General features: G+C 46.7%; 1 protein-coding gene across 3 annotated transcripts; it reads right to left on the bottom strand.

The window, feature by feature from the left end:
- Positions 1-21,179: 21,179 nt before the first annotated feature.
- On the bottom strand, positions 21,180-24,577 carry LOC143270062 (uncharacterized). Of its 3 annotated transcripts, none has more exons than XR_013046942.1 (3): positions 23,915-24,577; positions 22,677-23,104; positions 21,180-22,386 (listed from the first exon to the last, which is right to left on the bottom strand). XR_013046942.1 is itself a non-coding variant. In XM_076558669.1 (2 exons), exons 1-2 carry the CDS (start codon positions 24,543-24,545, stop codon positions 22,358-22,360), a joined length of 660 nt encoding a protein of 219 aa, XP_076414784.1. In that variant the 5' UTR covers positions 24,546-24,577; the 3' UTR covers positions 21,180-22,357. The 3 variants fall into 3 exon arrangements, 1 of the variants encoding a protein (XP_076414784.1); XR_013046941.1 differs by having other exon boundaries at positions 22,732-23,104; XM_076558669.1 differs by lacking the exon at positions 22,677-23,104.
- Between the last annotated feature and the right edge of the window lie 3,329 nt (positions 24,578-27,906).

Below are 27,906 nucleotides of genomic sequence, written 5' to 3'. Positions count from 1 at the left end.
GTCTCCTCAAATCTCGCAAATATTGCGGGCAGGAATCCTTCTGTCCCTCTCTGGTCAGGAACACGTGACCTTCAGAAGGAAGGCACCTATTGGGTGCATTTTGTTTGCTTGCTTCTTTTTGTGTTTTGTTTTGCTTTTAGACTTTCTGTAGCCCTGGTTGGTTTGAAATCCCCCTATGAGTCTAGTATGTCCTCAAACTAGGACGCCTCCTGCCTCAGTTTTCCAGTTGCTGGGATTACAGAGTTCACCACCACACCCAGTTACCTACTGGTTGTGGGTGGTCAACCTTCATTCATAGTCCCCAGTAACCATGCTGACCAGATAGTTAATATTTTAAGAAACCTTCACTCTGGCTAAAATATTAACATTTTTTTGGGGTGGGTGGGTTTGAGACAGGGTTTCTCTGTGTAGTTTTGGTGCCTGTCCTGGAACTCACTCTGTAGCCCAGGCTGGCCTTGAACTCACAGAGATCCACCTGCCTCTGCCTCCCAAGTGCTGGGACTAAAGGCGTGTGCCACCACCGCCCAACGGGCCTAAATATTGACAATTTTATAGCAGAACCACATTGAGAATGACTTTTTTTATTAAGAAAAATTTTTATTCATTTTTACATACCAATCAAAGATCCCCCTCTTCCCTCCTCCCACCCCTCCAGCCTCCCCCTCTCAACCTACCCCCCCCCATTCCCTCCTACAAGAAGGTAAGGCCTCCCATGGGGAGGTACATTTAGTAAAGGCAAGTCCAAGCCCCTCCCCCTGCCTCAAGGCTGTGTGAGGTGTCCTATCTTAGGTAGTAGGCTCCAAAAAGCCTGCTCATGCACCAGGGATGGATGTTAACTCCAGTAACCTGCCTGAAAATTCGTAGACACTAAACATTGGTGTCTAAGACTGTCGGTGGCCCACTGATCCCTATAGTCCACCTAGAAACAGTGAAATGAAGGCTGGGCGGTGGTGGCGCACGCCTTTAATCCCAGCACTCCGGAGGCAGAGCCAGGCGGATCTCTGTGAGTTCCAGGCCAGCCTGGGCTACCAAGTGAGTTCCAGGAAAGGCGCAAAGCTACACAGAGAAACCCTGTCTCGAAAAACAAAAAACAAAAAACAAAACAAAACAAACAAACAAACAAAAAAAAGAAACAGTGAAATGAGATTTAGATCATCGGTGTGTGTGTGTGTGTGTGTGTGTGTGTGTGTGTGTGTGTGTGTGTAGGGAATCCCAAACAGTATCCAGATGGGTCTTCCTTGTTGAAGAGTTATGTACCTTCTAACCGTTCAGGAGCTGGAGTTCTCTGTAACTATGACCAGTGATTTTTTTTTCAGCCAGGAAAACCTTGGACCTTGGCCAAAATAAGACTCAGGGTCAGGGGAATGGGCACTTTGAAAAAACGCATTCACTACTAGAATATATTTGAAAAATAATGAGGCTTTTTGTCTTCACGGTGTGAAATACAGAAAGTAAAACTGGCCAGGTGCAGAAAATAAGCTCCAGAAGAGAAAAACTCCCAAGAAGAGGGACATAGTTTCAGTTAAAGGGGGGGAGGGCAGGGTGGCGCACGCCTTTAATCCCAGCACTAGAGAGGCAGAGGCAGGTAGATCTCTGTGAGTTCGAGGCCAGCCTGGGCTACAGAGCGAGATCCAGGACCGGCTCCAAAGCTACACAGAGAAACCCTGTCTCGAAACAACAACAACAACAAAAAAAACAAAACCCAAAAACAAACAAACAAAAAATACAGTTTTCCTTCAGCATACATGTATGCATGGCTATAATTAAGACAACAGCCTAACCTAGGAAGTAATCTTATTTTTAAAAATGTTTTATCACCGTTTAAACTTATTTGATTGGAAGCATTTCCCTGAGGTAATGCCTGATAATGTTAGGGAGTTAAGTTTATCAAAAAACAAAAAACAGCCGGGCGGTGGTGGCACATGCCTTTAATCGCAGCACTTGGGAGGCAGAGCCAGGTGGATTTCTGTGAGTTCGAGGCCAGCCTGGGCTACCAAGTGAGTCCCAGGAAAGGCACAAAGCTACACAGAGAAACCCTGTCTTGAAAAACCAAAAAAAAAAAAAAAAAACCCTTTCTAAAAAACAAACAAACAAACAAACAAACAAACTGTTGGTCGTGTCTTTGAGATTGAGATCCACGGCTCTCTAAGGACCCCACCACTTTGTTTCTTGTATTTTAGTTTGCAGTTAGCTGTATTTAGTTGCATGAGGAAACGTGTGCCACCATTTACTGTCGTGTGTGGGGACATTAGCTTATGGACTACCCACAGCAAATGGGAGGGGCATGGTTCCAGCGCTGGGCTTCTCTTATTTATTTACTTATCTGGTTTTAGTCAATTGTCTATTCGTTTGTTTTAGTTATCAGCTAGTCTAGACACCCTGTTGCTCACCTGACTCAAAGAGAAGCTCAGTCTGATTTCCCCACCATTGGGACCTCACCCTCCGGATTCAGGATGGGTCACATTCCAGTCGGCCTTTGGAAATTCCAAGTTGCTGCTCTGGACCCTCCGCCCATCAGCATCCCCTGCAGCTGTCCTCTCTGGCTGGCCTTCTTCTTAACCTCCTTTTAAAGTAAACTCCCTTCGAAGAGCACCTTTCTGATCTTTTCTTCTATGTCCATATCCCACCGTTCCTTTATTCTTCTGGTCCTTTTCTTCCTAGGAGGGAAGGAGCCCTGGCCAGGCAAGTCCGCTAAATCCATTAAACAATTATACAAGTCAAATTTTAATCTGATACGTGACTCCCACCCCACTCCGGTACAAACCAATAAGATTCATTTTGATGTTTCAAACTGTTGGGCCGAAGCAAGGTGTATCTTCTGGCCTCTGGGCACAGTTGCTCAGACTGTATATTCTAATTATTGGGGAAGGAAAGACAGAACGATAGTGTTCAGAACATGGATTGCTTGTGACCTTGAGCCAGCTCCTACCTCGTTAGGTCTTAGATTCTCAACAGCCAATAACGCTGGCTTCACAGACACGGTGCGAATAAAAAAAAAGAAATAGTGCAGGTAGTAGACAACATGGATCACAGGAAGTGCTTAGTAAGTAGTCGCCATTGCTGGATACCATACCTCTGGGGAAGATGTGCATCATGATAAGTATGACCACACACTGAAGCTGAAATTGGAAGGCTGTCTCCTTGGCACCAAAACGCACTTTTTTTTTTTTTTTTTGGTTTTTTGAGACAGAGTTTCTCTGTGTAGCTTTAGAGCCTGTCCTGAAACTCACTCTGTAGACCAGGCTGGCCTCGAACTCACAGAGATCTGCCTGGCTCTGCAGAAAAAACATCAAGTCCAACTTGTGCTGCTCAAATATTATTAGATACACGGCCTTACACCCGAGTGTGGCCCACTTACCGAGGGCTGTAACCTTAGAGAAAACTGACCTCCCTCTTCCAGCAGCTCTCAATAGCTCCTCAGCTAAGGGTGGGACTTCATGCCCACCTCTGTTACAGTTCCTAGCCACGCCCCCATGACTGCACATGAGCTGGCAACGGTAAGATGCTTAGTCATCCCAGGGCCTCACGTCCTACATAACCCGTGTGTTGCATGATCACATAACTTGAGCGCATCATGATCACATAAGCTATGTGTACACGTGGCGTAGCTACGTAAGCCTATACGCGCATGTGTGGAGGAATCTATAAAAGGGGGTTCCACATATCCTTCCTCCTCTTCCTGCACAATCTTTCCATAAGCCTAAGCACCCCCTTCTATTCCCACCCATTAATAAACTCTTATAGTGGGCTTTGTTGTACCTCGTGGCTTTTCTCACACGGTGAACAGAGCCACTTAATGAATAACAACCTTCCCTCTCCATGCTGGAATTTGGTCTGGGTTGAGTTTGCACTGGTCTTGTGCATCCACATTGCTTCTTAATTTCCCTTTTTATTCTTGTTTTTTGAGACACGGTTTTTCTGTGTAGCCCTGGCTGCCCCGGAACTCACTCTGTAGACCAGGCTGGCCTTGAACTCAGAGATCGACCCGCCTCTGCTGGGATTAAAGGCGTGCGCCACAACCTCCTGGCCGCTTTATCTTTTTCTATTGTTGCCCATGCCATTATTACCATCAATTCAGTCTCCCTTCCTTGGGCTGTTTTATGGGTGTGTCGCACCACCAAACACACAAAGATCTAGATGTGTGAGACCCTAGCTGGACCTAGGTTTTCCTTGCATAGAAATGTCCCTAACACGGTTCCTCCAGTGTCTTTGAATACTTACTCTACCCTGCATGTGTGTGTAAGCTTTGGTTCCTGTGGAGCCACATCCCAGATCATTATCAAGAAACTGATGACCTGGCTCCTTAAAAATGTTTTCTTTAGCCGGGCGGTTGTGGTGCACACCTTTAATCCCAGCACTAAGGAGACAGAGGCAGGTTGGATCTCCGAGAGTTTGAGGCTAACCTGGTCTACACAGTGGGTTCCAGGACAGGCTCCAAAGAAATCCTGTCTCAGAAAGAAGTTTTCTTTCTTTCTTTTCTTTTTCTTTTTTGTTTTTTTTGAGACAGGGTTTCTCTGTGTAGCTTTGCGTCTTTCCTGGAATTCACTCTGTAGCCCAGGCTGGCCTCGAACTTACAGAGATCTGCCTGCCTCTGCCTCCCGAGTGCTGGGATTAAGCGCGTGCGCCGCCACTGCCCGGCAAAAAGTTTTCTTTATATATATCATGGCTCTGACTCCTCCAGTCCTTGTTTCCTTCCCCAACAGGTCTGTTATCTTGACACTCTCTGTTATCTCCACATGCTGGTAGGCCAGCTCGGTGTATTTACCATTGATTTTCCTGGATTCCTGTGCAAATTGAATTCCATCCTCAGATTCCTTACTGACACTGATGGCCCTCATGAGATGCACTGTACTTTTTTGCACAGCATCTTTCTTATGTGTGCTTGATGAGCACACTAAGGAGTTAAGTTGCGGTACTTTACAAAAGAGGAGACTGTATCAGAGGACAAATGACTTATCGTGATGGGGACTGGCTTTCTTGCTGTGGGATGATCCTTCTGTATGCTGTGAATGTGTGTTGCTCTCATTGGTGGATAACAAAGCTGTTTTGGCCTATGGCAAAGCAGGATAAGGTTCCGCAGTACCATCAAGCTAGGAACCGAGATGAAGAAGGGTGGAGTCAGGGGGTGGAGGATGGGAGCCAGCCGCCCTAGAAGCAAGCCGCTAAAGGGCTGGTAAGCCACAGGCCACAGGCGATGAATAGAAATGGGTTAGTTTAAATATAAGAGCCATCGTCCAAGCGTACCTAATTAATATAAGCCTCTGTGTGGTAATTTGGAAAGTGGCTGATGGGTATTCGAGAACAGGCTGGCAGGAGAAAAGCCTCTGCTTATACCTTCTAAACCCTAATTCCGGTGCTTTAAACTGGAGATCGGAGATCAGGACCCTGGATCTCAAGTTTAGAACATCACGGCTGTTTCTGTCTCCTTTCTCCATCGTGTTCCGTATCTCACCCATCCAAAGGTTCTCCAGAGTTTTCTTCTACCAGATCTCACATTTGCCATTATCAAAGCAGCTACAGAATGACCTTCCTGGTCCAGCTCCTCATTTTCTCATTCGTAGTCACTTGAGTTCCTTCTGTTTCCCATGTTTCTGTTCTGTTCTGCTATAATTCATTCAGGAGGCATGTGTTGCTGTGTTTTGTCTATTTTTCTCTTTTATGCTTCCTTCCCTCTTCCCCACGTACATTTTGAGGTATGACATTACCTTCCTATCAGGACACCCCTGGGGCTCATACAGCTCTAGGGACAGCTGGTACTGCCAGCTTCCCAGTGAATAGTAAATATCAAGAATAATTGGAGAAATGATGTGTAAATATGTTTCTTTTGTGATATCACTCCTTGGTGGCCTATATCAGCTTCCTTTTGTGAAAAATTCTAGTTCCCCAGGTCCTGTATCCAAGACTGTCTATTAACTGAAAATGTTGACACTGCCCTACTTATCAAGGTAGTCCAGCATGTAAGCTGCCCCCAAGGCTGCAGAATGCAGGGGTGTATGTAGCCAGGGCACTCTTTTGAGGAGAATAGATGATGTATCGACCAGCTTGGGTAACGGCAGAAGTAGCCCAGAAGTGTGAAAGGAACAAACACTTACTGGACACCTTAATGCCACCAACAATTCTGGCATTTTTGGCAAAGCACAGAAGAGTAGACATGGGATTCAGGCAATCTTGGCAATCTTGATTTATCTCAGGGTTCTGAAAGATCTAGAAGACTCGGAGAGAATCTCTTTGCTAGAAGAATCAAACACCCCCTGGAAAGAACTCATTCTAAGAACAATGGGGCAAACTTGTGTAAAAGTGGCAAGGCTGTGATGGATACTGGGAGCTGCATATCACTACAGTGTTCCTACATTTCTTCTTTAGTTTGGGGAGATTAAACAAAGAGCATATACAGACATAAACAAAGCTAGTGAAGAAAGTAATATGACCTGAGACACCCTTGTTGGGGTAGCTTATGTGGCTGAGAGTAGCCTGGGGAGCCCTGGAGGGTCCATGAAAATAGAAAGCACTCAGTGATCCCAAAGCACAAAGCAGTCTCAGCTTAGTCCTTGACCATCGGGCTGCAGACTTCACCCCAGGGTGCCAAAGCCAAAAAACAGGGAAATGGCAGATCCCAGCTGCTAGAGTCTGGCAGCTACTTGGATGAGTGTAGTTATGTAGGAATTTATAAAGTTTTTAAGGTGCCAAGGCTCAAACCCAGGACCTCACACAGGATAAGCAAATGCTCTATATCACTCAGCTGCAGCATTCAGTGTCAAGAAAACAATATAAAAACACCAGAGAGAGAGAGAGAGAGAAAGAGAGAGAGAGAGAGAGACAGAGAGACAGAGAGACAGAGAGACAGAGAGATGGAAGAGAACACAAACCGCTGTTTTCCAGGTTGCTAGAACCCATTCTCAGAGACGTTTGGGAAGAGACCAAAGAGATGCATTTCACAAACACAGCAGAAGAGAGAAACAGGACCAGAGAAACGATAACTGTTGTTATTTTGGTTGGTACATTTTCAGCTGTTACCCATCCTTGAATTCGGCACGGCCAGGGAAGCAGCTCACAACCATTTTCATCTTCTGTATATGCTGAGCGACAGGCTCCAGAAATATCAAGTAACTTGTCTAAATGTATGCAATTAATAAATGGTAGGGCTGTAATTAAGATTTAGTTATGGTAGTGCATTCAACAAGTGTGTGTGTGTGTGTGTGTGTGTGTGTGTGTGTGTGTGTGCATGTGTGTGCATGTGTGTGCATGTGTGTGCATGCATGTGGAAGCCAGAGGTTGACAGCAGTGTTTTCCTCAGTTGCTCTCCACCGTCTTTTTTGAGGCAGGGTCTCTCACTGAACACAAAACTCATTTGACTAGACAAGATGGCCAACTAGCTCCATGCCTATTTCTCAGTCCCCAGTATTAGGATTACAGACACATGCTGCTATACTTCGAATTTTGTATGGGTGCCAGACATCCAAACTCAGGTCTTCTTCACTTTCCTGACTTATGGTGATATTTTATTTGTGCAACCCAATGAAGTTTATCTGATGATCGGAGGAAAAAGTCAGTCACTATAGTAAACATAGAAGTCAGGCTATGGTAGCACACACCTTTAATCCTATCACTCAGGAGGCAGAGATCTGTCTGGATCTCTGTGAGTTCAAGATCACACTGTGAACAGAGCCAGGCGTGGAGGCACATGTCTTAAATTCCAACGCTAGTTAACCATAAAGGTTTGGAGGTCTGTACAGACAGACAGGAAGTGGCAGAGCTGGACAGGAAAAGGAAGTGATGTAGCTGGACAGAGAGAGCAAATGAGATAGCAGAACAGGAAGGCATATAGGCGTGGGTATACAGGAAGGAGGTCTCTTTGGAAGCTGAAGTGTCAGTGAGGTGAGGTTGGCTTGTGGCTTTTCCTATTCCTCTGATCTTTCAGGTTTTCACCCCGATCTCTGGCTCTGGGTTTTTTATTTAATAAGACCATTTAGCAACTCCTCTACATTGACTGAGCCACCTTCCCAGCCCCAACAAACATCTTTGGAGTTCCTGCTACATGTCTAGTGTAAGAGGCAGGATGAATAGAAAAAGTCCCTCCCCAAATGAACTTACCCCCATGGTAACTGTTCACCAAAATTCACTGTCTCCTAGACTACATTTCCCAGCTTCCCTTGCAGTTCTATCCCCAGTCTGGAAATGATGACTGTGTGATGAGATTACCAATACAACCTTGGAAGCCACATGTGGAAACAGCGGGGTTGCTTCCTCTGATGAGAAGCACATGGGTCTGGCTGTTCCATGATCAAGAATCACACGAAATTGTGTTTGAGAATTTTCACATTCAGGCATTTATGTTTTTTTTTTTTTTTTTTTTTTTTGTTTTTTGTTTTTGCACAGCTAACGAGAGCTTCAAAGTTTGTACCATGTGAATGCCCACCTGGCATAATTTTGTTCTAACCAAAAGAATTAAAGGTAAAGTTTGCTTCTGTTTAAACTGCTTTTTGGTTAATGATAAAAGCTGAGTAGCTTTGGATGAAGAGCAGTCCTCTGCTGGCCTGAATGGGCTCCTGCTGACTGAACGGAATGGGCCACGAAAGCAGCTTTGCCACTTGGCAAAAATTGTCTACACCAGGGGTCATTCTACCCAAATCCAATTCCATGTTAACCGTCCCATTTCGCAAAGGCTTGATTCACTAACAGAGGCTCTAGCAATTATTGTGAGGTAACATTTTAAACTTTCTCCATCACTTTTTTTTTAATTTTTAATTTTTTCAGACATTTCAGAAGGTAGTTGCTAGTCACTGGGCTGACCTCAGAGACCTCAAAAGTTATTGTGACTCTTGGGCAGCTAATATGTGCTTTTTCTTTTTGGTTTTTCAAGACAGGGTTTCTCTGTGTAGCTTTGTGCCTTTCCTGGATCTCACTCTGTAGACCAGGCTGGCCTCAAACTCACAGAGATCCGCCTGCCTCTGCCTCCCGAGTGCTGGGATTAAAGGCATGCACCGCCGCCGCCGCCGCAGCCGCCGCCCGGCAATATGTGCTTTTTCATGGGCTTTTCAATAACAAAATTCTACTGTCCACCTCCAACGTAAAGGTTGACATTTGTTCATGTATTGGGTGGCCAATAACATTTACAACTCAATATGCCTATGGAGCTGTAAAGAACAGATACAAAACATGAAGGCAGGGCCAAAGAGTTTACATGTTGCTATGACTACGATCCTTGAAGTCACTTGGGTGCTGGCCCACAGAAGCTAAACGATCCACCAGATCTTCTTATTCTCTCATCCACTCTGTGTCCTTCCAATGAGTTATGTATGCATGTGCATATTCATGTGAGTGGGCATACAAGCATGTGCAGCCATGCATGTGCACATATGTGTATACACGTGTCGATCAGAGGATATCATTCCTCAAGTGCCTTCTAGCCCTTGTTGGAGGTGGGGTCTCTCACTGGCCTGGAGCTTCACCAAGCAGGCTAGGCTAGCTGGCCAGCAAGCTTCCGGGAACTGCATATCTCCACCTCCCATCTTGCCATCTGGGGATTTCATGTGCATACCACTGTGTCTGGCTTTTTATGTAGGTTTTGGGGATCTGAACTCAGATCTTCACACTTTCTAGGCAAATAATTAACAACGAAGCCATCTCCCCAGCCTTTATTTGTTTGTTTGTTTTTAGGCCGGGTTTCACCATGTATCCCAGGCTGGCTTTGAACTTATGTAGCTAAGGATGACTTCGAATGCCTGATCCTCCTGCTGCCAACATGTCTGGGTTGTATGTAAGACTAGGGGCATATCTCAGGACTTTGTACATGCTAGGCAAGCACTCCTCGAACTGACCTACAGCTCAGTAATCCCCCTGCCTTAGTCCTCCTAATGCTGGGATTTCAGGTGTGTGCTACCATGCCTAGACAATAAATTAATTTTTTAATTTCATTAACAAATCTGTTTTTATTGGTTTTCACCAAAGAATTCCACAACAGATCTTATGCTTTCAAGATCAAGAAATCCCGTTCTGTTAGTTCATCGGGCACCACTGGGCTGTGTAAACATGACCTGCATTGCATGGGCCATACTCAGAGGAATTTGATATATGAACCATGATATTCATTTGTTCCTTTATTCCAGGAGACAGTTGAAGGACAAAAGCACTTGTTTTTCAGAGGACACTTGCTTCATCCTTACCATTTATTGAATAAACACACTGCTTGTTAGACATTATTGTGAACAAAGATAAATCAAAGTGGCTATTTTCAAAACCATCTTTCTGATTTCCAGACCATGTCTCGATAGGCGAGTCCTATGGTGCCACTTAATTCACTTTTCCAAAAGACCGTTTTGTTGGCCTGCGGTCAACAACCTTCACAGTGACCCTTCACTATCAATGCATTATCCAAAACGCTTTCTTTCTCCCATGCCATCCTCCTTGTCCCTAGCCAAGACATTTATGGAGGCTTTGTGCTATATTCTGGGGGGCCAGGAGTGGCTCCGTGTGTGGTCGAGTGTCAGTAAGGTGGTCCCCACTTTCCTGTTCCGTACCAGAGCCTCTGGGTCTGCCTGGTTGCCCCATCTCTACTTCTGCCCCTGGTTCCTTTTCCCTGATCCCAGCCTTGCCCCAGTTAGCTCTCTCTGTTATCCTCTACCCTCCATTTTGCAAATCCACAAGGCTTTTCTTACCTCTCACGCTGTCTCAGCTGCCAGGTCCAGCTGGATAAATTAGCCAAGGTTCCCTAGCTGTAGGGAGAAGTAAAGCCTTTCCTGTATAACACGGAGCCTTTTCACCCCCAAATTTCTTCTCGTTACAGAGACTTCCAGTAGATCGAAAAGGGGTTTATGCTTAGGGCAATCATCCTTTTAGAGGTCTATTTATCAGACTGTAGTCACATGCTCACATGCTGGAAGCTAGGGCTTCCATATGTCAATCTGGGGGAGGGACTCATTTCCTTCTCTAATGGTATGGAATGCTGGTCAGCTGTAGTCCAACAGGATAGGCCCACATTCTTTGTGAGTCAAGATGGTTCCAGAATTACCCGTGAATTTCTGAGAAACCCATTTCTGGATTTTCACAGGCCTACCTTAGAGATACTTTAAGTTTTTATAATACAAAATATAATGGAGGGCCCAGAGAGGTTCTTAATCTCACAAGCCATTAACAGAAATGTATTCTCTTTGTAGTTGGTTTCAGTCTTTCAAAAATAGAAATGGGGTCTCTTTATATGACCCACAGAAAACTCAAGAGATTATACTCTTAGCTCCTAATGTTACTGTCAGTGTGCCATTTCTTTTTTATTTCAAAAAATTGGCCGGGCGGTGGTGGCACACGCCTTTAATCCCAGCGCTCGGGAGGCAGAGCCCGGTGGATCTCTCTGTGAGTTCGAGGCCAGCCTGGTCTACAGAGCAAGATCCAGGAAAGGCACAAAGCTACACAGAGAAACCCTATCTCAAAAAAAAAAAATGTTTGGGTTTATGTGTATGAGTGTTTGGCTTGCACGGATGTGTGTGCAGCATGTGCATGTCTGGTGCCCTTGGAGGTCAGAAGACAGTGTTGGATCCCCTGGAACTGGAATTAGGGATGGTTGTGAACCACCATGTAGGTGTTGGGAACTGAACCAGGACCTCTGCGAGAGCAACAGGTGCTTTTAACCTCCGAGTCGTCTCTCCAGCCCCAGTCCATTGTTTCTTAAAGCTTAGTTTTCCCTCCAGTGTTCCTCCACGCCATGAGTGTTTCTGACCTATGGTTAAGTCTTGCTAAGAACCTGGTCCTTTAGGTACTTGTTTGGCCGATTGTGAGAATACTTGCAGGCTAGTGAAAATAACTGGCATTAATGAAGGTCAGACCTCATATGGGTGCTGCTGGCTTATGAGCCAGATGAGTCAAGGAAGACAGAGATTGGGCAAGTGGCCAGTTTGGGGGGCTGCCAGTGCCTGGAGGACAAAGTCGAAGGAACAGTGAGTCTCTTCTCTAATAGATAGGGAAGCATTGGGCTAAGATTTTGTGGGGAAGAAGTTCCTCAGAAGGCATGCAAGGTTGTTTTAGACATTCTCTCTTTCTCTGTTAAAAACAAAACAAAACATGTACTGGGTTTGCTGAGATAGATAATGTTGGATGACATTAGTTTGATCACCAGAACCTACCTGAGAAAAGCTGTACATGGTGGAGCATATTTGTAATCCTAATCCTGGGGAGATGGAGATGCTGAAGCTGATGGAGAAGGAGATGGGAAGGTTCCTGGGTTTGCTGGCCAGCCAGCCAACTTAGTCTAGTTCCAGGCCAGTGAGAGACCCTGTCTCAAAATAAAACCCAAGGTTGTCCTCTGGCTTCTACAAGCACATGTGCAGGCACACACACACACACACACACACACACACACACACACACACACACACACACACACACAAGCACGCGTGACAAGCCTTCACGTAAGTCCCTGAGCCTTAGCGTAAGTAGCAGCCATGGCCTGACACCTTGGGCAGATGAAGCACCTACACTGGTCACTTCAGAGCTGCTTTGCTGCCAGGGTTCTGGATCGCATTAGTTATTAAATAATTTGAATATCATCCCTGTATCAAACACACACACACACACACACACACACACACACACACACACACACACACAAATTCAGGGGGGGGGTGGGCAACCTTTCCATCAAGGGCACCAGCTACTGTTATACACATAAAGATTTGCCTGATAAATTTCACTTCGCATTTAGAACTCAGGATGATGGATAGCATTATGCTGTAATGTACAGTTCCAATTAACATCAGCACTGATGTCACCAGAACTGTCAGTTTCTCTGTATGGCAGCCACCACTGACAATTTGTCTTGGTTTCCTGGATGCCGTCCAGGACATTGGCCAAGGAGGCCAAAGTAGGCATCTGTGCCATAGCTCAGTCTCCTTTTCCTCTCGCCCCTTCCTCTGCCTCTCCTTTAATTTGGGTCTAAATTTTTGCTCCTGAGTGCATACATATACCACTGGAAAATTCCTTTATTATGTCTTCAGTTATTTATTCATCCAAGAAATAGGACAGAGTTCCTACTGTGTGTCGGGGACCAAATGCCGTGTCAGGCAGACCCTGAAATGGTCCTTATCCTTAGGGAGTTTTTAGTCAAAGGCATTGCTCATGGTAGTACGATCTAAGAGGTCATGTTCCCACTTACAGCTTCTGTCTTATCTTTTTCCATTTCCTGAAACTTTTCCTCCGTGAATTCTCTCTCTTGCCATTTGAGTCTTTTTGAGAAAAGAAATCTTTCCACTGCCCTCCAACCTGCTTCTGTTTTACGTGTACTACATGATAATCCTCTTACCTCTATTTAACTTTTGAAAGGATTTATTTTATTTTATGTAATGAGTGTTTTTGCCTGCATGTATGTATGTATACCACATGTGTCCTGGGGCCTGCAGGGGTCAGAAGAGGGCATTAGATTCCCTGGAAGTGGAGTTTGTCTTTTTTTTTTTTTCAAGACAGGGTTTCTCTGTGTAGCTTTGCGCCTTTCCTGGATCTCGCTCTGTAGACCAGGCTGGCCTCGAACTCATAGAGATCCGCCTGTCTCTGCCTCCTGAGTGCTGGGATTAAAGGTGTGCGCCACCGCTGCCCAGCTTGCAGATTCACTTTTTTCACTTGAAATCTTGCTTCCATGCCTCTATCTCTGGTTGGCTGGTGATATTTTGAGTGCATACACGTTTGTGTTGATCTCAGGTATTTTCCGCAGTCACTCTCCACCTTAGGCTTTGAGACAGGCTCTCTCACTAAACCTGAAGCTTGCTGCTTTGCCTTGGCTGGCTGGTGAACAAACTCCAGGGATTTGCCTGTCTCAGTCTCCCCATTCCCAGGGTTACAGGCGTGCACCACGGTGCTTGGCTGTTAACATGGATGCTGGGGATCCAAACTCAGGTCTCTACGCTTATGTTGCCATCGCTTAGCCTCTGGCCTGGTGATTTTATTGCACTTGGACTTGCCTTTATTTAGTTAACCGAAGGTTCTGGCTTTGCATTTTGGTAGGGAGCAGCAGGTAAGCCTGAAACATTGTCCTTGAAAGCCTTTCCCTAGAGTCACCTTTAGGGCTGTTTCTATAGGGCTCCTGTAGAAAACAGCTAGCTAGCCCGGTGGTGGTGGCGGCGGCGGCGGCGGCGGCGGCGGCGGCGGCGGCGGCGGCAGCGGCGGCGGCACACACCTTTAATCCTAGCACTTGGGACGCAGAGCCAGGCGGATCTCTGTGAGTTCGAGGCCAGTCTGGTCTACAGAGCAAGCTCCAGGACAGGCTCCAAAACTACACAGAGAAACCCTGTCTTGGCAAAACAAAACAAAACAAAAAGGAAAAGAAAAGAAAAGAAAACAGCTGACTAACTATCCATTTGACACTGGATAACTTACTTCAGTCCTCTTAACATGAGTGAGTAACACTCATGTAAGTTTTAACAGGAGGTCCTTCCAGGCTTAAGCTTAGGCATTTTTGTGAATGTAGGAAGTCCAATCCAATCAGATGAGGAGAGAACTAAGGAAGCATGTGCCCCAGTACCTTGAGATTCTGGAAATAGTAGAAAAGCAAGCAGCTGGAAAACTGGCTTAACTCACAGAGAAATGATAACCAGGGGAGAAGAGGCAGAGAGAACCAGAATAGGCAGCGTGAAAGGGCAGGAGGGCGAAACTAACTCTTCTTGGAATCATCGCTACACCTCCTCATCGGATGAGAAGTCCGACGCAGGCTCTGGGATGGTGAACCCAGGACACACTGAGCTTGAGGCCGTATCCTTGACAGGTGCCTTGACGGAAACACAGACATCGTTCTCCTCCCTTCTTACAAGCAGTTTAGTGATTATTAACATCACAGAATGGCTAGGGCATCTGTCCATAGCAACACCACTTGGCATTAAAAATATGACTCACTTACGTTTAATTAATATACAGTGTCAGGAGCTGTGCATCAGTACAAATAAGATGAGGGCAGAGAGAAGGGGGGGAGGGGAGGTAACAACAGCCTCATCACCTAAGTGTCTGGAGCGGAGAACCCCAAATATTAGAAGCAAGGTAAGGCTGGAGGAGGCAGGCTGGGTCAGGGGACAGTAAGCGGTGAGGCTCTCTCCTCAAAGAGCTAAGTATTCCCAACCTGCTTCTCAGGCTGTATTTTTATTCAACTGTGGCTCAGACTTCCAGATATGGATTAGCCTGAGTGGCTGCAATATGAGCACTTGGAATTCCCTCGCCCTGCTGCCATCCCCAGCACCGAGGACGGTGAACAGGAGTGCTTATAACGTGAGAAGTCGAGGTGATGGGCAATGGGTGTCCCTGGAGAGAATACAAAGACAAAACACCGTGTACATGGTACAGCCACCGACCATTTGGTTAGTTGGCCATATCTAGCTTCCTCACTTAGAGAAGAGTGCCCCTAGGGCAGACAGCCTCTCTTTTCAGTCTCCTCATTTTTTTTTTTTTTTTCAACTTTTGTTTTTATTTTATGTGTATGAGTGTTTTGCCTGCCTGGCGTGTGTGCAGTGCCTGCAGAGGCCAGAAGAGGGCATCATAACGTCTGGGATTGGATTACAGAAGGCTGTGAGCATTCATGTGGGTGCTAGGAATCGAGCCCAGGTCCTCTGGAAGAGCGGCCAGGACTCGTAACCACGATGCTATCTCTCCCGCCCTCTCTTTTCACTTTTTAATCACAGGACTCAGGCATTTAGTCTTGTGAAGACGAACTCAATAATATTCTTAGATCTTATTCAGCTTGGGACTGGTGGGGAGTTCTCAGAGCAGTTAACACATTGAATTTCATTAGCACTAATGGTTTGTGCTTTACACATCCTAGTTTTTTTAAATGAATGTTCCTTGTGTATTTACTTTTTTTTTTTTGTTTGTTTACCTGTTTCTCCTGCAGTATAAATTATTAAGGACAGAGATCTCGTCTATTGCATTTAACACTAATTACTTGGAGTAATTTTAAGATTACGTTTGAATAATGTTGTTTGAATGGTCACGTGACAGCATCTCTGGGTGAACTACCTACTTACAGTTCTTAGGTTTCAAGACTTGGTGCCAGCCGGTGCCTTAGGGATTGAGGAATTAAAGCTGGCACAGCCAAGCTTCTCCGGTGTCTCATGCCTTGCCTTTCCCTAAGCAGCACAGTTTGGGGAGCTCTGGTATCGGGGAGAGAAAAGTATGCCTTCTGGTCTGTCACATAGCCACCCACAGGGCCCCACTGCTGCCTGCTTGAATCTCAGGAGAAGTGTGGCCAGCCCCACGTGAGCCGTCTTCGGGCTCTGGTAACAAGCACTAACACGGGGTACTCTTGGGCATCGCTACTAGATCTCACACGTTCCAGCAGCTGTAAGGTAGGCCCATCTTGTTGGAAAGCTCACAGTCATCACCGATATGCAGAAACGCAAGAGCATATTCGCTTATCAGCACCGCTTCGTAGCTCAAGTGTGGCTTCTACGAAGAGCCACGTCTCAAGGGGCCGTTGTCCGCTTTATGTTGGACACAGCATGCCCTGCCCTCTAAAAATCTGCAGGCTGTGGTGGAAGGGGATTGTCAGCCACCACACCTGTTGTTCTCAGGCAGGCTGGCTGACCTTCCCTGGTGGCCTCTGCATTTGTCTTGCGACATAATCACCTTCAGCTATCCCCACCTCCACGAATTGGGAAGAAAACCATCCGCTTGATTAAATCCATGAGGAACGTAAGGCGGATAATTTGCTTCACCTTGCTCAGATGAGTGATCATTATCTGTCCTTTGACTTCACAACTTCTTTGAGGAACAAGTCCCAAGAGAAGAATTCAGAAGCAAGAAGGGAGGAGAAAATATCTAAAAATCAGCAAACGGAGACGTTTGAGGCACATGTATATAATATGTGTGTGAAATGATAACTGAAAAAGGAAGGTAGATCATAAAATAGTCAATGCACGGACTACACGTTTGATCACGGACTTGTAAAATATATGCATATTTGTGTACTGATAAAGGGTTCTGTAGTTCTAATCAGTGTTTATCTCAAGAACACCACTTTTGTGTAATAGGTACTTTAGTAATCTTTGCTGAACAAAAGAAGGAGCTGGAAGTAAATTTAGAAAAACGCTTGGAATTTGCACTCATCAGATTTCTTTCACCATAGATCTGTTAAAATGCATAACAAATAACTTTCATAGAAAAGATTAACTTCTTGATTTCAGGTTGAGGAAAGAGAAAACCAAAAACATTAGCATAGTGGTGTTTTGAGCCGTACAGGTATTTTTCACCTATCAACTTAATGAATTAAGTTGTTCCCAATTTTCTGTAGTATCCAGGGAGGAACGATTTGTCTCAAAGATTACCCCAAGATAGCAGGTTACAAACCTAAGGGAATGAATCTTGTTGTTGTAATCCCAGGCACTATGGTAAGCTGGGGGCTGGGGGAGGATATGCCTGGCATTTCCCAAAGCCCACAACACAGGCTGCTGCCAATCCTCCCCTCCCGCTTGTACAACTGACTTTGGCATCCAGACTTCACATTTGAGCTGGAGCCACTACGGCAAGTCTGATTGAAGGCTACATATGTTAAGGAGGCATGCTTGTGTTTCACATCATTAATACCCCGAAACACATGATTTTATCATCTCAGTCGAGTGCAAGGAAACCATTCATTGAAGTGTGCTTTGAGCAATTAAAAATAAAAAATAAATAACCAAAATGTCTACCACACAGAGAGAAGAAGATAATCTCCACAAACCACATGGAAAACCCCAAAGACGTTGGGGTGGTAGGGCATGCCTGTGATGTTAAGGCAAGAACGTGGCCAGGTCAAAGCCAACCTGTGCTACATAGAGAAAGATCTGTCTCATAATACCAGCGAGGCATGGTGGTACATGCTTGAAATCCCAGCATTCAAGAGGTGGAGGCGGGAGGATGGCCGCAGGTTTGTAGCTTGGTTACACAGGAAGAGCCTGTCTCAAAAAACTAAAAAGGAACAAACCCAAAACAAACAAATAACAGCAAGCCAAGAGCTGAGGACTTGGCTCAGTGGCAGGGCACACACCTATCAAAGCCTGAACAGCAGCGATGACAACCCCCAATGAATTCGATGGTCTCACAGTCTTCTAAATTAAGATTTGTACACATGGATAATGCCCATCTTAGGAGAAACAAGGCAGTTATTTAGACTGGAGAGGTGAAGAAGCCATTCAGTCGGCAAAGGAAGACTGTCATTTAGATGTGTTTCTGCCTACACTGGCACTATGTTCAAGATATTTGGGGCCGGTCGGTGGTGGCACACACCTTAATTCCAGCACTCTGTGAGTTCGAGGCCAGCCTGGGCTACAGAGTGAGATCCAGGACAGGCACCAAAGCTACACAGAGAAACCCTGTCTCAAAAAACCAAACCAAAACAAACTAAAACAAAAGATATTTGAGAGCTGCACATCCTGGGGGAGAATTCACTACACAGAGCAAGATAATGTTGCTAATCACATACCCCAGGAAGTGAATGGACTACCACAGAATCCAAGAACATTAAAAAACAAACAAACAAAAACCTACAGGATAACATACAGAAGTTGTAATAACTAATCATCAAGATTGGTGGGGCGGTCAGTGATTCCAGTTTTTGATAATAAGCATTGACAGAGCCAGCTGTTTATCTGTCTTTAAAAAAAAATTCAGCCTTGTGGGCAAATAACTTTACTGAATATGATTAAGGTCATTCTAGAACTGAGAGAAACTTTAGGAAATTTAATACAAAATCAGTTTCGTGTGAGGACTAACCCATTTGATTTACTAATAGTTAACAAGTCGTCCATTCAAGTGGTTAAGCCTTCATAAGGCTCCAAATGAAACGCTACACAAACGTACTATCTAATTCTACTTAACAACATTAGATATATAGCCCTTGGCAAAGTTTAGAAGCAGCCTAAATAAAGCCGAATATTGACAGGCTTAAAGTTAAGCATAGCAGTTTGTAAAAGGGTCAAACTGTCCCGTCCCTGCCCGCCCCTCCCCCATTTGACTGCAAAGTGGATTCAGGGTCCTGTTGTTTGGAAATAATAAAGTTAAGATAGATGTATCTCAACATCCTATTTCTAAAGTGCTGCACCTGGGCTGTACATTGAGGCTTTATCCTTGTCCGGGGGATACTGCTATAATTACAAACACCACGGTTTTTGATATCTATGATTTTCGAGAACAATGTTTTTGAGTGAATAGGAAAGCAGCCGCCACTCGGAGAAGGGAGTGATTATGACATATACAGCTGCAGGATGTCCTCAGAAGACACCACATCCTGCTAACTCCGCAGCTGGCTCTATCTGCGCCCATTATCCCAGCCTGATGAGTAGCTGGGTAGATTTGCACCTTCTCAGTTGGAGCTAAATTTTCCTTTCCCATGGCAATCCTAAATGCCAAACGCTGTATGAAGTATCTGGCAGGCATTTTATTTAATCTTCGCCACAACCCTTTGAAGCGAGAGCTGGCCTCCTATTTTACAGGTAGGGACAACGAGGCTGGGAGATGTTGAAATGGTTAGCCCAAGGTCACAAACTAGTGACCGCCAGAGCCCTCTCCAAGCTGGGTCTGTCTAAGTTTAACCAGAGTCAGTGTCCTCCCTTCTTCCTCCTGCTTCTCCTCCTACTCTTTAAAACTTTTCCCCCTTCTTTCTGTTTTTATTTCAGACAGGGCCTTACCTTGTAGCTTAGGCTGGCCTAAACTTTGCTATGTAGCCCAGGCTGACCTCAAACTTGGGATAGTCCTCCTGTGTCAGCACCTCAAGTGATGGATTTACAGGTATTAGCTACCACACTTACCTCTAAACCCATTCTTCTTAACATCTATACTTCAATCCAAGGTAGAAATTACAGTCCATTTGATATAAAATAGATAAAATCCAGAGCAGGTTGCCTATAGGGAAGTAGAAGGCTCTTGTACTGTAGAATCATAGTTTCGGATAATTTTTGTGGAAGTCAGTTTGGCAAATAATGCACATTTTAACTTAGCAATTTACCTATGAATTTAAGAAAATAATTTCCAAACTGTATAGAGGCATATAATTATAGAATTATTAAAACAATAAGCACACAAAACCCTGAAACATTGTAAACAAACTTTTGTAACACTGTGTAAATGCATCCAACCATTAATGATGAAATTATATTGTACAGCAAAAGATACCAGAGTACCAATAAACATTTACAGTGTGATTTTATTTTTGTACATAAAATCGAATAATAAGAGCTGGGATCTAGCTCAGTTGGTAGATTGCTTGTCTTAGATGCATGAGGCTCTGGCTCCATTCCCAGCATGGGGAGGGGGAGCAGGGCATGCAAAATCACTACAACAAAATTGAATATATACACTGTATTTATTTCTGCAAATACACATATATATACAATGTGTGGAAATGTATTCACTATAATTTTATCTGGATCACCAGTATTTTTTTTCTTTATTTCATTTATTTACTTTTGTGTGTGGTGTATGCATGGATATAAGTATGCAGGCATGCCTGTGCATGCAATGTGGAGGCCAGAACAAGAGTCAGGTAATTTCATATATAACTGTCTTATTGCCTTGAGAGAGGGTCTCTCATTGAACCAGACACTCACCCTTTTGGCTAGACTGATTAGTCAGCAAGCTTCTGGGATCTGCTGGTCTCTGTCCCCCAGTGCTGAAGCTACAGGCACACTTGTGGTTTTTTGTTTGTTTGTTTTTGGGTTTTTTTGGGGGTTGTTTTTTTGGAATGGGGATTAGGGATTCACTCAGGTTCTTACTTAGCAAAGCAAATGCTCTTACCTATTAGACCATCTCTCCAGTCCTCTCTGTTTCTTTAAAAACTTTCCTTATTGTTTACACACAAGTCGGTATCATTATTAGAAAACAAAGTCTACTTGAAAAAGAGAACAGTCAAGTCAGTTCTTGTCTTAACAACTAGACTGCTTTCATGTATGCTAGCCATGTGTTTTCTGGAACTGGAAATGATTAGGTTTTGAAGAAATCCAATAGGTAATGTTACAAATCCTACTCACAGAGCTAGTTTATATATATATGTACCACCAAATGATTATTACTAATGTGTGGGGTCGGTAGTGCCTGGACTAACATCACACCTATCTGGGCCATAAAAGTTAAACGCTGTGTTAGATTTTACTTTCCAATCTCCCCTTAATTCCTTTGAAAGACCCCCGGCTGAGATCTTTCTCCGGGAGAGACCCCAACCCCAAGGAACACACCGAAACCACAGATCAGATGCAAAAGCAAGAGGGTTTATTTAGACCAGGTACCTGGGGCGAAGTCTCTTGGAGGACTTGCGCGCTTCCCTAGGGCAAGGGGGACTTTTTTTATGGGATCCCAGGGGCAGAGGCGCGGTTACAGAAGCGAGAAGCATAGTTACAGGGTCCCTATTGGTTGTTTCAAAGAAGGCCAGGGTGAACTTGGGGTCGTATGTGTGTGGCTGATTTGGCCTTGTCCAGGCCAGCTGCTTATTTCTCAAGGCCAGGGGCCCGCCATAAAATATCAACTGTCTTACTCCCAAGGCTGCTGACCACAGTTATCTCTCTCAAGGCTGGCCATAGCTATCTTTGTCAAGGCCGGGTAGCTGGCTATGGCTGTGAACTCCTGTTTTTCTGATTCCTGCAGAATGGCGTTTCTAAGGCCAAGTTATTGGGGGGGCATAACATCGGCCCAACGCCCCATATCCTCATAATGGAGCGGGGGTCTTTCATTCCCCCATTTTCTTTTGTACCAAATGAAATCTTTCATTTTAGGATGGAGAATAAGGGGTTAGCTCTATCTCTGACTGTCTGAGCCTCTGATATTGTTTGGTTAGGATCAAAGCCTGGGCAACAGAAACCTTATCCTTGATGAATTGCACCAATCTGTTGAGGATGTATGACCCAAACAATAAAATGAGCAGGAGGACGATTAGGGGGCCCATAATGGTGGAGACAAGGGTCGTAAACCATGGTGACCTTTGGAATTATCCTTTAAATCATTTTTGTTGAGCATGGCTACTTGGAGCTGTCTGAATTGGCCGGTCTCTATAAGGGCTGCAGTCCTGTATCTACCCAGCAGCTATTTTGTTTATGGTAATTTTTCCCAGTAACAGGGCCAGCGTCAGGGAAACAGGCTCTCTGGTGATGTCCCTCCTTATGTCAGGAGGACTATTAGGGGGATCAAGGGGACCCCCGGGTGAGTCTTATTTTTAGTGGGTTTGGAGAGCGTTGAACTAGATGTCTCGGTGCCCTCAGCTTCGTCGGGTTCCTTGGCAGTCTTTACATGTGACGTGTGGACCCAAGCCGCTGTCCCGTCAACCTCGGCTCTAGGTTCCTGGATTGATGGCGTCGGACCCAGACAGAGTCCCCAATCTTGAATGGGTGAGGCACCACCGGGCGATTCAGTTGCTCCCGGCAGGCAGGGGTTTTTACACCGTCTTTTGCATCAGTTGGAGGGCTAGTGGCAAAAGAGGAGATATCAGAGTAAAGGAAATTTACAATTGGTGGGGGAGCCCCATACATGATCTCGAACGGGGTTAGGCCATGAGGCCCAGGAGTGTTCCGGGCTCGGTAAAGGGCTAGGGGGAGTAGGAGCACCCAATCTCTAGTGCCAGTTGCAAGCGTTAATTTGGTTAAAGTCTCCTTAATGGTTTTATTTGCACGTTCTACCTGTCCTGAGCTCTGGGGGCGGTATGCACAATGAAGTTTCCAATCAATCCCCAGTAGCCTGGCCACCTCCTGACTTACCTGGGAGACAAAGGTGGGCCCATTGTCTGACCCCAATATCTGGGGCATTCCATACCTGGGAAAAATTTCTTGGTTACCACGTTAGCGGTCTTTTTCTTGGTAGGCAAGGCCTCTGTCCATCTATGATGTAAGCTTGTCGCTCGGGGCTCCATTCCGCCCCCATTTTCTTTTGTTAGTTCCTGGTCCTCCGGGCTTCCGCCATCCGGAGGGCCTGGGTCAGCGCGATCAGCTCTGCCTTTTGGGCCGATGTTCCAGGTGGCAGTGGTGAGGTCCAAACTATCTCCGATTCGGTGGTGACGGCTGCTCCAGTCCTCCGTTCTCTTTCTTGGAGGAAGCTGTTCCCATCCATGAACCAGGCAGCAGGGTTGCGGGGTGGAGGGAGACAACTGGTCTGCACACCATTCGATCTGGGGGCTGCTGGACCAGAGCTTTTACCGCATGGGAGGATAACACAGTTAATGGCTGTCCCAAAGTCAGTTTCCCTGCATCCTTGAGCAAAACAGCAATGGCTACCACACGCAGACAGGGGGGCGGGCCATCCTGCAGCTACCGGGCTTTTATGGCCCCAGTCTCTGTACCAACATTTCTTTTGCAAAGCCTGAGTTCTCGTCCACGAACAGTTTAAAGGGCTAGGACTTGTAGGGGGGTCCCTTTGGGTCCTGTCCAGATGTCAGCTGAACCTTTTTCTCGGTGGTCCTTCGATATCTCCTGTTACCTGTGGCCCCCTGGACCAAAGCTGTGCGGTCATTGAGAGGGCCTCCGGTATGGGTCAGGACTGAATGTTGAGCCCCGGTGTCCATTAGGAAGGTCACTGGCTGCCCCCCCATCTTGAGAGTTATCCTAGGTCGGGGGGAGGGGGTCTCCTGGCCTTGACCTCCCCAATCTTCCAGATTGAGGACCCTTGGTTTAGGTCTCTGTGACCCTTGAGGCTTTTTTTTGATCAGTCACGAGCCCAATGTCCTCTCTGTTTACAGTAAGCACTTTGTCTTTGTCAAGCAGTGTCCTTTTTTTGATCTCTCGTCCTAACTTTTTAACTCCCTCTCTGACCTGTCCCTGAGACATTACAGCGGCCAGGACTTTTTTGTTTGTTTTTTCTCTCCCTCTGTGTCTCTCTAAGTTTTTTTTTTAAAAACGCGCTGCCGGCGTCTCTTTCTGGTAACCTGAGCCCAATCGGTAGGGGGTTAGAGCCCCTGGAGACCCGCTAAGAGCAACTGGCCAGAGATGTAGGTGTTCCCTACCTTCGCTGCTTTGTCCCGCCTTCCTCGTAGGCGACCGGCAATTGGGGAGGAAGCAGGAACTCATCCTCCGCTGTTTGGGGGCCGCTGCAGGAGCCGCCGGTCCCTCCGGCGCTGTCGGGGGGGTTGTAACACTTGGGGCGGGGTGACTCGGCGTCCATGGGTGACGCCGCCCCCTAGCCACCTTCCCCATATTGGGCCGGAGCCGGTCGTGGCACATCGCTGCGGGTCGCCGGCCAGGGGGCGGTCCCTCGCCGACCCCATCCCCGGCCCCGCCTGCGTGCCCCTGCCACATCCCGTGTCTGCCTGCGCCGCCGCAGGCTCCCCGCCACCCGGGTCCGGCTGGTCGCCGGCCCCGCCCCTGGCCCCGCCTGTGCCGCCGCGGGCCTCCGCCGCCCGGGTCCCGGCCAGCCGCGCCGGGGGCCGCCGCGCGCGCCGCCGGAGGGAGGGGAGCCCCCCCAGCGCCGCCCCGGACCCCCGCGACCGCACCGCGGCCGCGCGGACGGGAGGAGGCGCGGGGAGCTCCGGCACCCGCCGCCGCCACCGCCATCACCGCTGACGGCCTGCGGGGACTGGGCAGGGGGCGTCCCGGCGCCCTAGCTTCCCGGCGGCCCCGCCTGCGCGTCGGCGCCATAACCTGCTGCCACCTGCGCACCCGCCTGCGAGTTCTCTTTTCCCGCCCCCGCCTGCAAGCCTGCCCGCGCGCCCGCCTGTGCGTTCTCTTTTCCCGCCCCCGCCTGCAAGCCTGCCCGCGCGCCCGCCTGCGCGTTCTCTTTTCCCGCCCCCGCCTGCAAGCCTGCCCGCGCGCCCGCCTGCGCCGGAGCAGCGGCCCGCGGGGAGAGGAAAAGACTTGCTGGTGTGGGGTTAGGGAGGAACAGGGAGTGGGAGGGATCCGCCGATCTGGCTTCCTCGGCTCCGGGATTCGGCGAGCGCTGCTGCCGCCGGGGGGCTGAGGGGAAGAGAAACGGCTTAACCCATGGGGGAGGTTCTGTTGTCAGGAGTCTCCTCATGGCAATGTATGGGACCTGGTCCGGGTGGCCATGGGGACTGGAAGCAAAAACTTTTTTCTCCACCTGTGAAATAAGACTGAGGTTAAAGGTTCCCTGATGAGGCCATCTTATATCCATTTTAACCCAATCGGCCTCGCAAAGAGTGATCTATTTTTTTTTTTTTTTGATTACGACTCCTTTGTTGTTGGCTCGTGTCTTTCTTTACGTCTGACCAGTGTTTAAGCATGAGGCTCAAGGGGGTGATGACAGTCTGTCCTATGGCTGTTTTTAAGAGGAGAACGGTTAAACAGAAAACAAAAAAAAACGACAGACCAATATAAATAAGACTAACACTCGCTGCGCGGCTTCGGTTCCAAACCGAAAGCAAAACCAGAAAAACCGTGCCCCCAGAGGGGTCTTCAGACCGTGCCACAGAGGGCACTTCAGATGAACCGTGGAACGTCTTCCAGGTTCCCAGATTCCCCTAGGACGTCTCCCAGGGTTCAGCGGCGAAGTCCAGACCCGTCGGTCCCCCCTTTCAGATCCACTGACACAGACAGATTATCAGACGCAGGCGCGGAGACAAACAAACAACATTTAACACTCAGACAAACAGACAACCCTCAGACTGGACAGGGATGACATAAATCAAGGCCGGCCGGCTTACCTCCTGATGGTGGGTCGGTGGTTTCAGGGAGGGGTCTCAATCCCCGTACGGGCCACCAAATGAAAGACCCCCGGCTGAGATCTTTCTCCGGGAGAGACCCCAACCCCAAGGAACACACCGAAACCACAGATCAGATGCAAAAGCAAGAGGGTTTATTTAGACCAGGTACCTGGGGCGAAGTCTCTTGGAGGACTTGCGCGCTTCCCTAGGGCAAGGGGGACTTTTTTTATGGGATCCCAGGGGCAGAGGCGCGGTTACAGAAGCGAGAAGCATAGTTACAGGGTCCCTATTGGTTGTTTCAAAGAAGGCCAGGGTGAACTTGGGGTCGTATGTGTGTGGCTGATTTGGCCTTGTCCAGGCCAGCTGCTTATTTCTCAAGGCCAGGGGCCCGCCATAAAATATCAACTGTCTTACTCCCAAGGCTGCTGACCACAGTTATCTCTCTCAAGGCTGGCCATAGCTATCTTTGTCAAGGCCGGGTAGCTGGCTATGGCTGTGAACTCCTGTTTTTCTGATTCCTGCAGAATGGCGTTTCTAAGGCCAAGTTATTGGGGGGGCATAACATCGGCCCAACGCCCCATATCCTCATAATGGAGCGGGGGTCTTTCACCTTCATTTAATAGGTTAAGTTCTGCTTGCTAATCGGCACTGAAATTTATAAGTAAAGAAATTTTCTCGTAGCTGGCTAAAGTAACTAGAGTTTAGAGAGGCTAGTGTGAGGTTCAAGAAGTAATTCTAACTAATGAATCTTTGGCTCTCGAGTTTGGGATTCTGGGGGAGGGCAGGGTTAGTGGGTCTTAAGGAAGTAGGCTCGCTTGGTGAGAGCAGATGGAGCCAGAGAGAAGCTGACTCGGACAAGAGAAAAGTCAGACATTCACAAAAGATGAGAGAGTGACTGCTCTAGCAAGTGATTATGAAGGGGGAAGTCAGAGGATTTACTTAGTAATCTCACTCCAGAGAAAGAGTTTTCTTTAGCATCTGTGTATAGCTACAGCAATATCAAGATTACTTAAGTTACATTAATAATTCAGCAAATCCTCAGCACTTGTGTTTACAGAACTTGGGAGGTAGAGGCCAGAGGAGCCAGACTTTGAGACCAGTCTGTACTATGTAGCAAGGTACTGTCTAAATAAATGAACAAGTAAATAACTGTAAAACAAAACAAAACAAAATCTCAGTACTGAGTAGCCTGAGAATGTTTTAAAGATAGATAGATATAGATATACAGATATATATTTTAAAATTTTTAATTTGCTTTATGTGTATGGGTGTTTTGCCTGCATCTGTGCCTGTGTACCACATTTGAGTCTGGTGCCCAAAGAGGCCAGAAGAGGGTGTCAGATACCCAGGGAATGGTGTTATAGACTGCTGTGAGCCATCATGGGGGTGCTGGGAATTGAATCTGGGTCCTGCTGTGGAACAATCTTTTTGTACACTGTGAATATGTATTACTCTCATTGGTTAATAAAGAGGTGACTGGTCAATAGCTAGGTAGGAAAAGGTTAGGTGGGACTTTCAGACAAAAAGAGAGCAGAGGTAGAAGAGGGCAGAGTCACCAGCCAGATCAAGAGAGAAGCAAGATGAACATGCCATGTTGAAAAAAGGTACCGCCATGTGGTAGAGCATAGATAAGTAATATGGGTTAATTTAAGTTGTAAGAGCCAGTTAGTAACAAGCCTAAGCTATTGGCCGAGCATTTATAATTAATATTAAACCTCTGTGTGGTTGTTTGGGAGCTGGCTGGTGGTCCCCCCAAAAAACTCCACCTCTAGGGTCCTTTGGAAGAGCAACCAGTGTTCTTAACCACTGATTCATCTCTCCAGCCTGAGACACAAACCAAATCAACTTATATGAGAGAAGAGGAAGGAAAAACAATTAAAAAAGTTGAAGACAACAAGATTTATAATACTTTATGCCCTTGTAAAAAAGGAACAGCTACCTAGGCGTGGTGGCACACACCTTTAATCCCAGCACCTGGGAGGCAGCGGCAGATGGATCTCTGTGAGTTCGAGGCCAGCCTGGTTTACAGATTGAGTTCCAGGACAGCCAGGGCTACACAGAGAAACCCTGTCTGGAAAAAGGGAGGGGGGGGGGAGGAATAGCTAGGGGTTGGGAAGATGGATGAAAATACCTAACACATAAGCATGACAAGGACCCGAGTTCCAATCTCCAGGACCCATCTAAAAGCTGGTTTCAATCTGTAAGCCTGCCGCTGTCAGGACTGAAGATTGAAGGCACAAACTGGTGGATTTGGGGAGCCAGCCTAGCCAATTGGTGAGCTCCAGGTCCAGTGAAAAACATCCTCAAAAATTAAGGTGGACCCACAAGAGGGATCAGTG

Source organism: Peromyscus maniculatus, chromosome 22, assembly GCF_049852395.1.
Source record: "Peromyscus maniculatus bairdii isolate BWxNUB_F1_BW_parent chromosome 22, HU_Pman_BW_mat_3.1, whole genome shotgun sequence".
Lineage (NCBI taxonomy): Eukaryota > Metazoa > Chordata > Mammalia > Rodentia > Cricetidae > Peromyscus > Peromyscus maniculatus.
The sequence above is the reverse complement of the archived record's forward strand: the minus strand, read 5'-3'. Positions and strand labels throughout refer to the sequence as shown.

Excerpts from the sequence above, each read along its gene's own strand:
- LOC143270062 (XM_076558669.1), bottom strand. The coding sequence starts at position 24,545 with ATGGCGCCGACGCGCAGGCGGGGCCGCCGGGAAGCTAGGGCGCCGGGA. Across the intron at positions 22,387-23,914 it reads GGCGGGACAAAGCAGCGAAG|CCCTCCAACTGATGCAAAAG; the intron begins GTAGGGAACACC and ends TTTTGCCACTAG.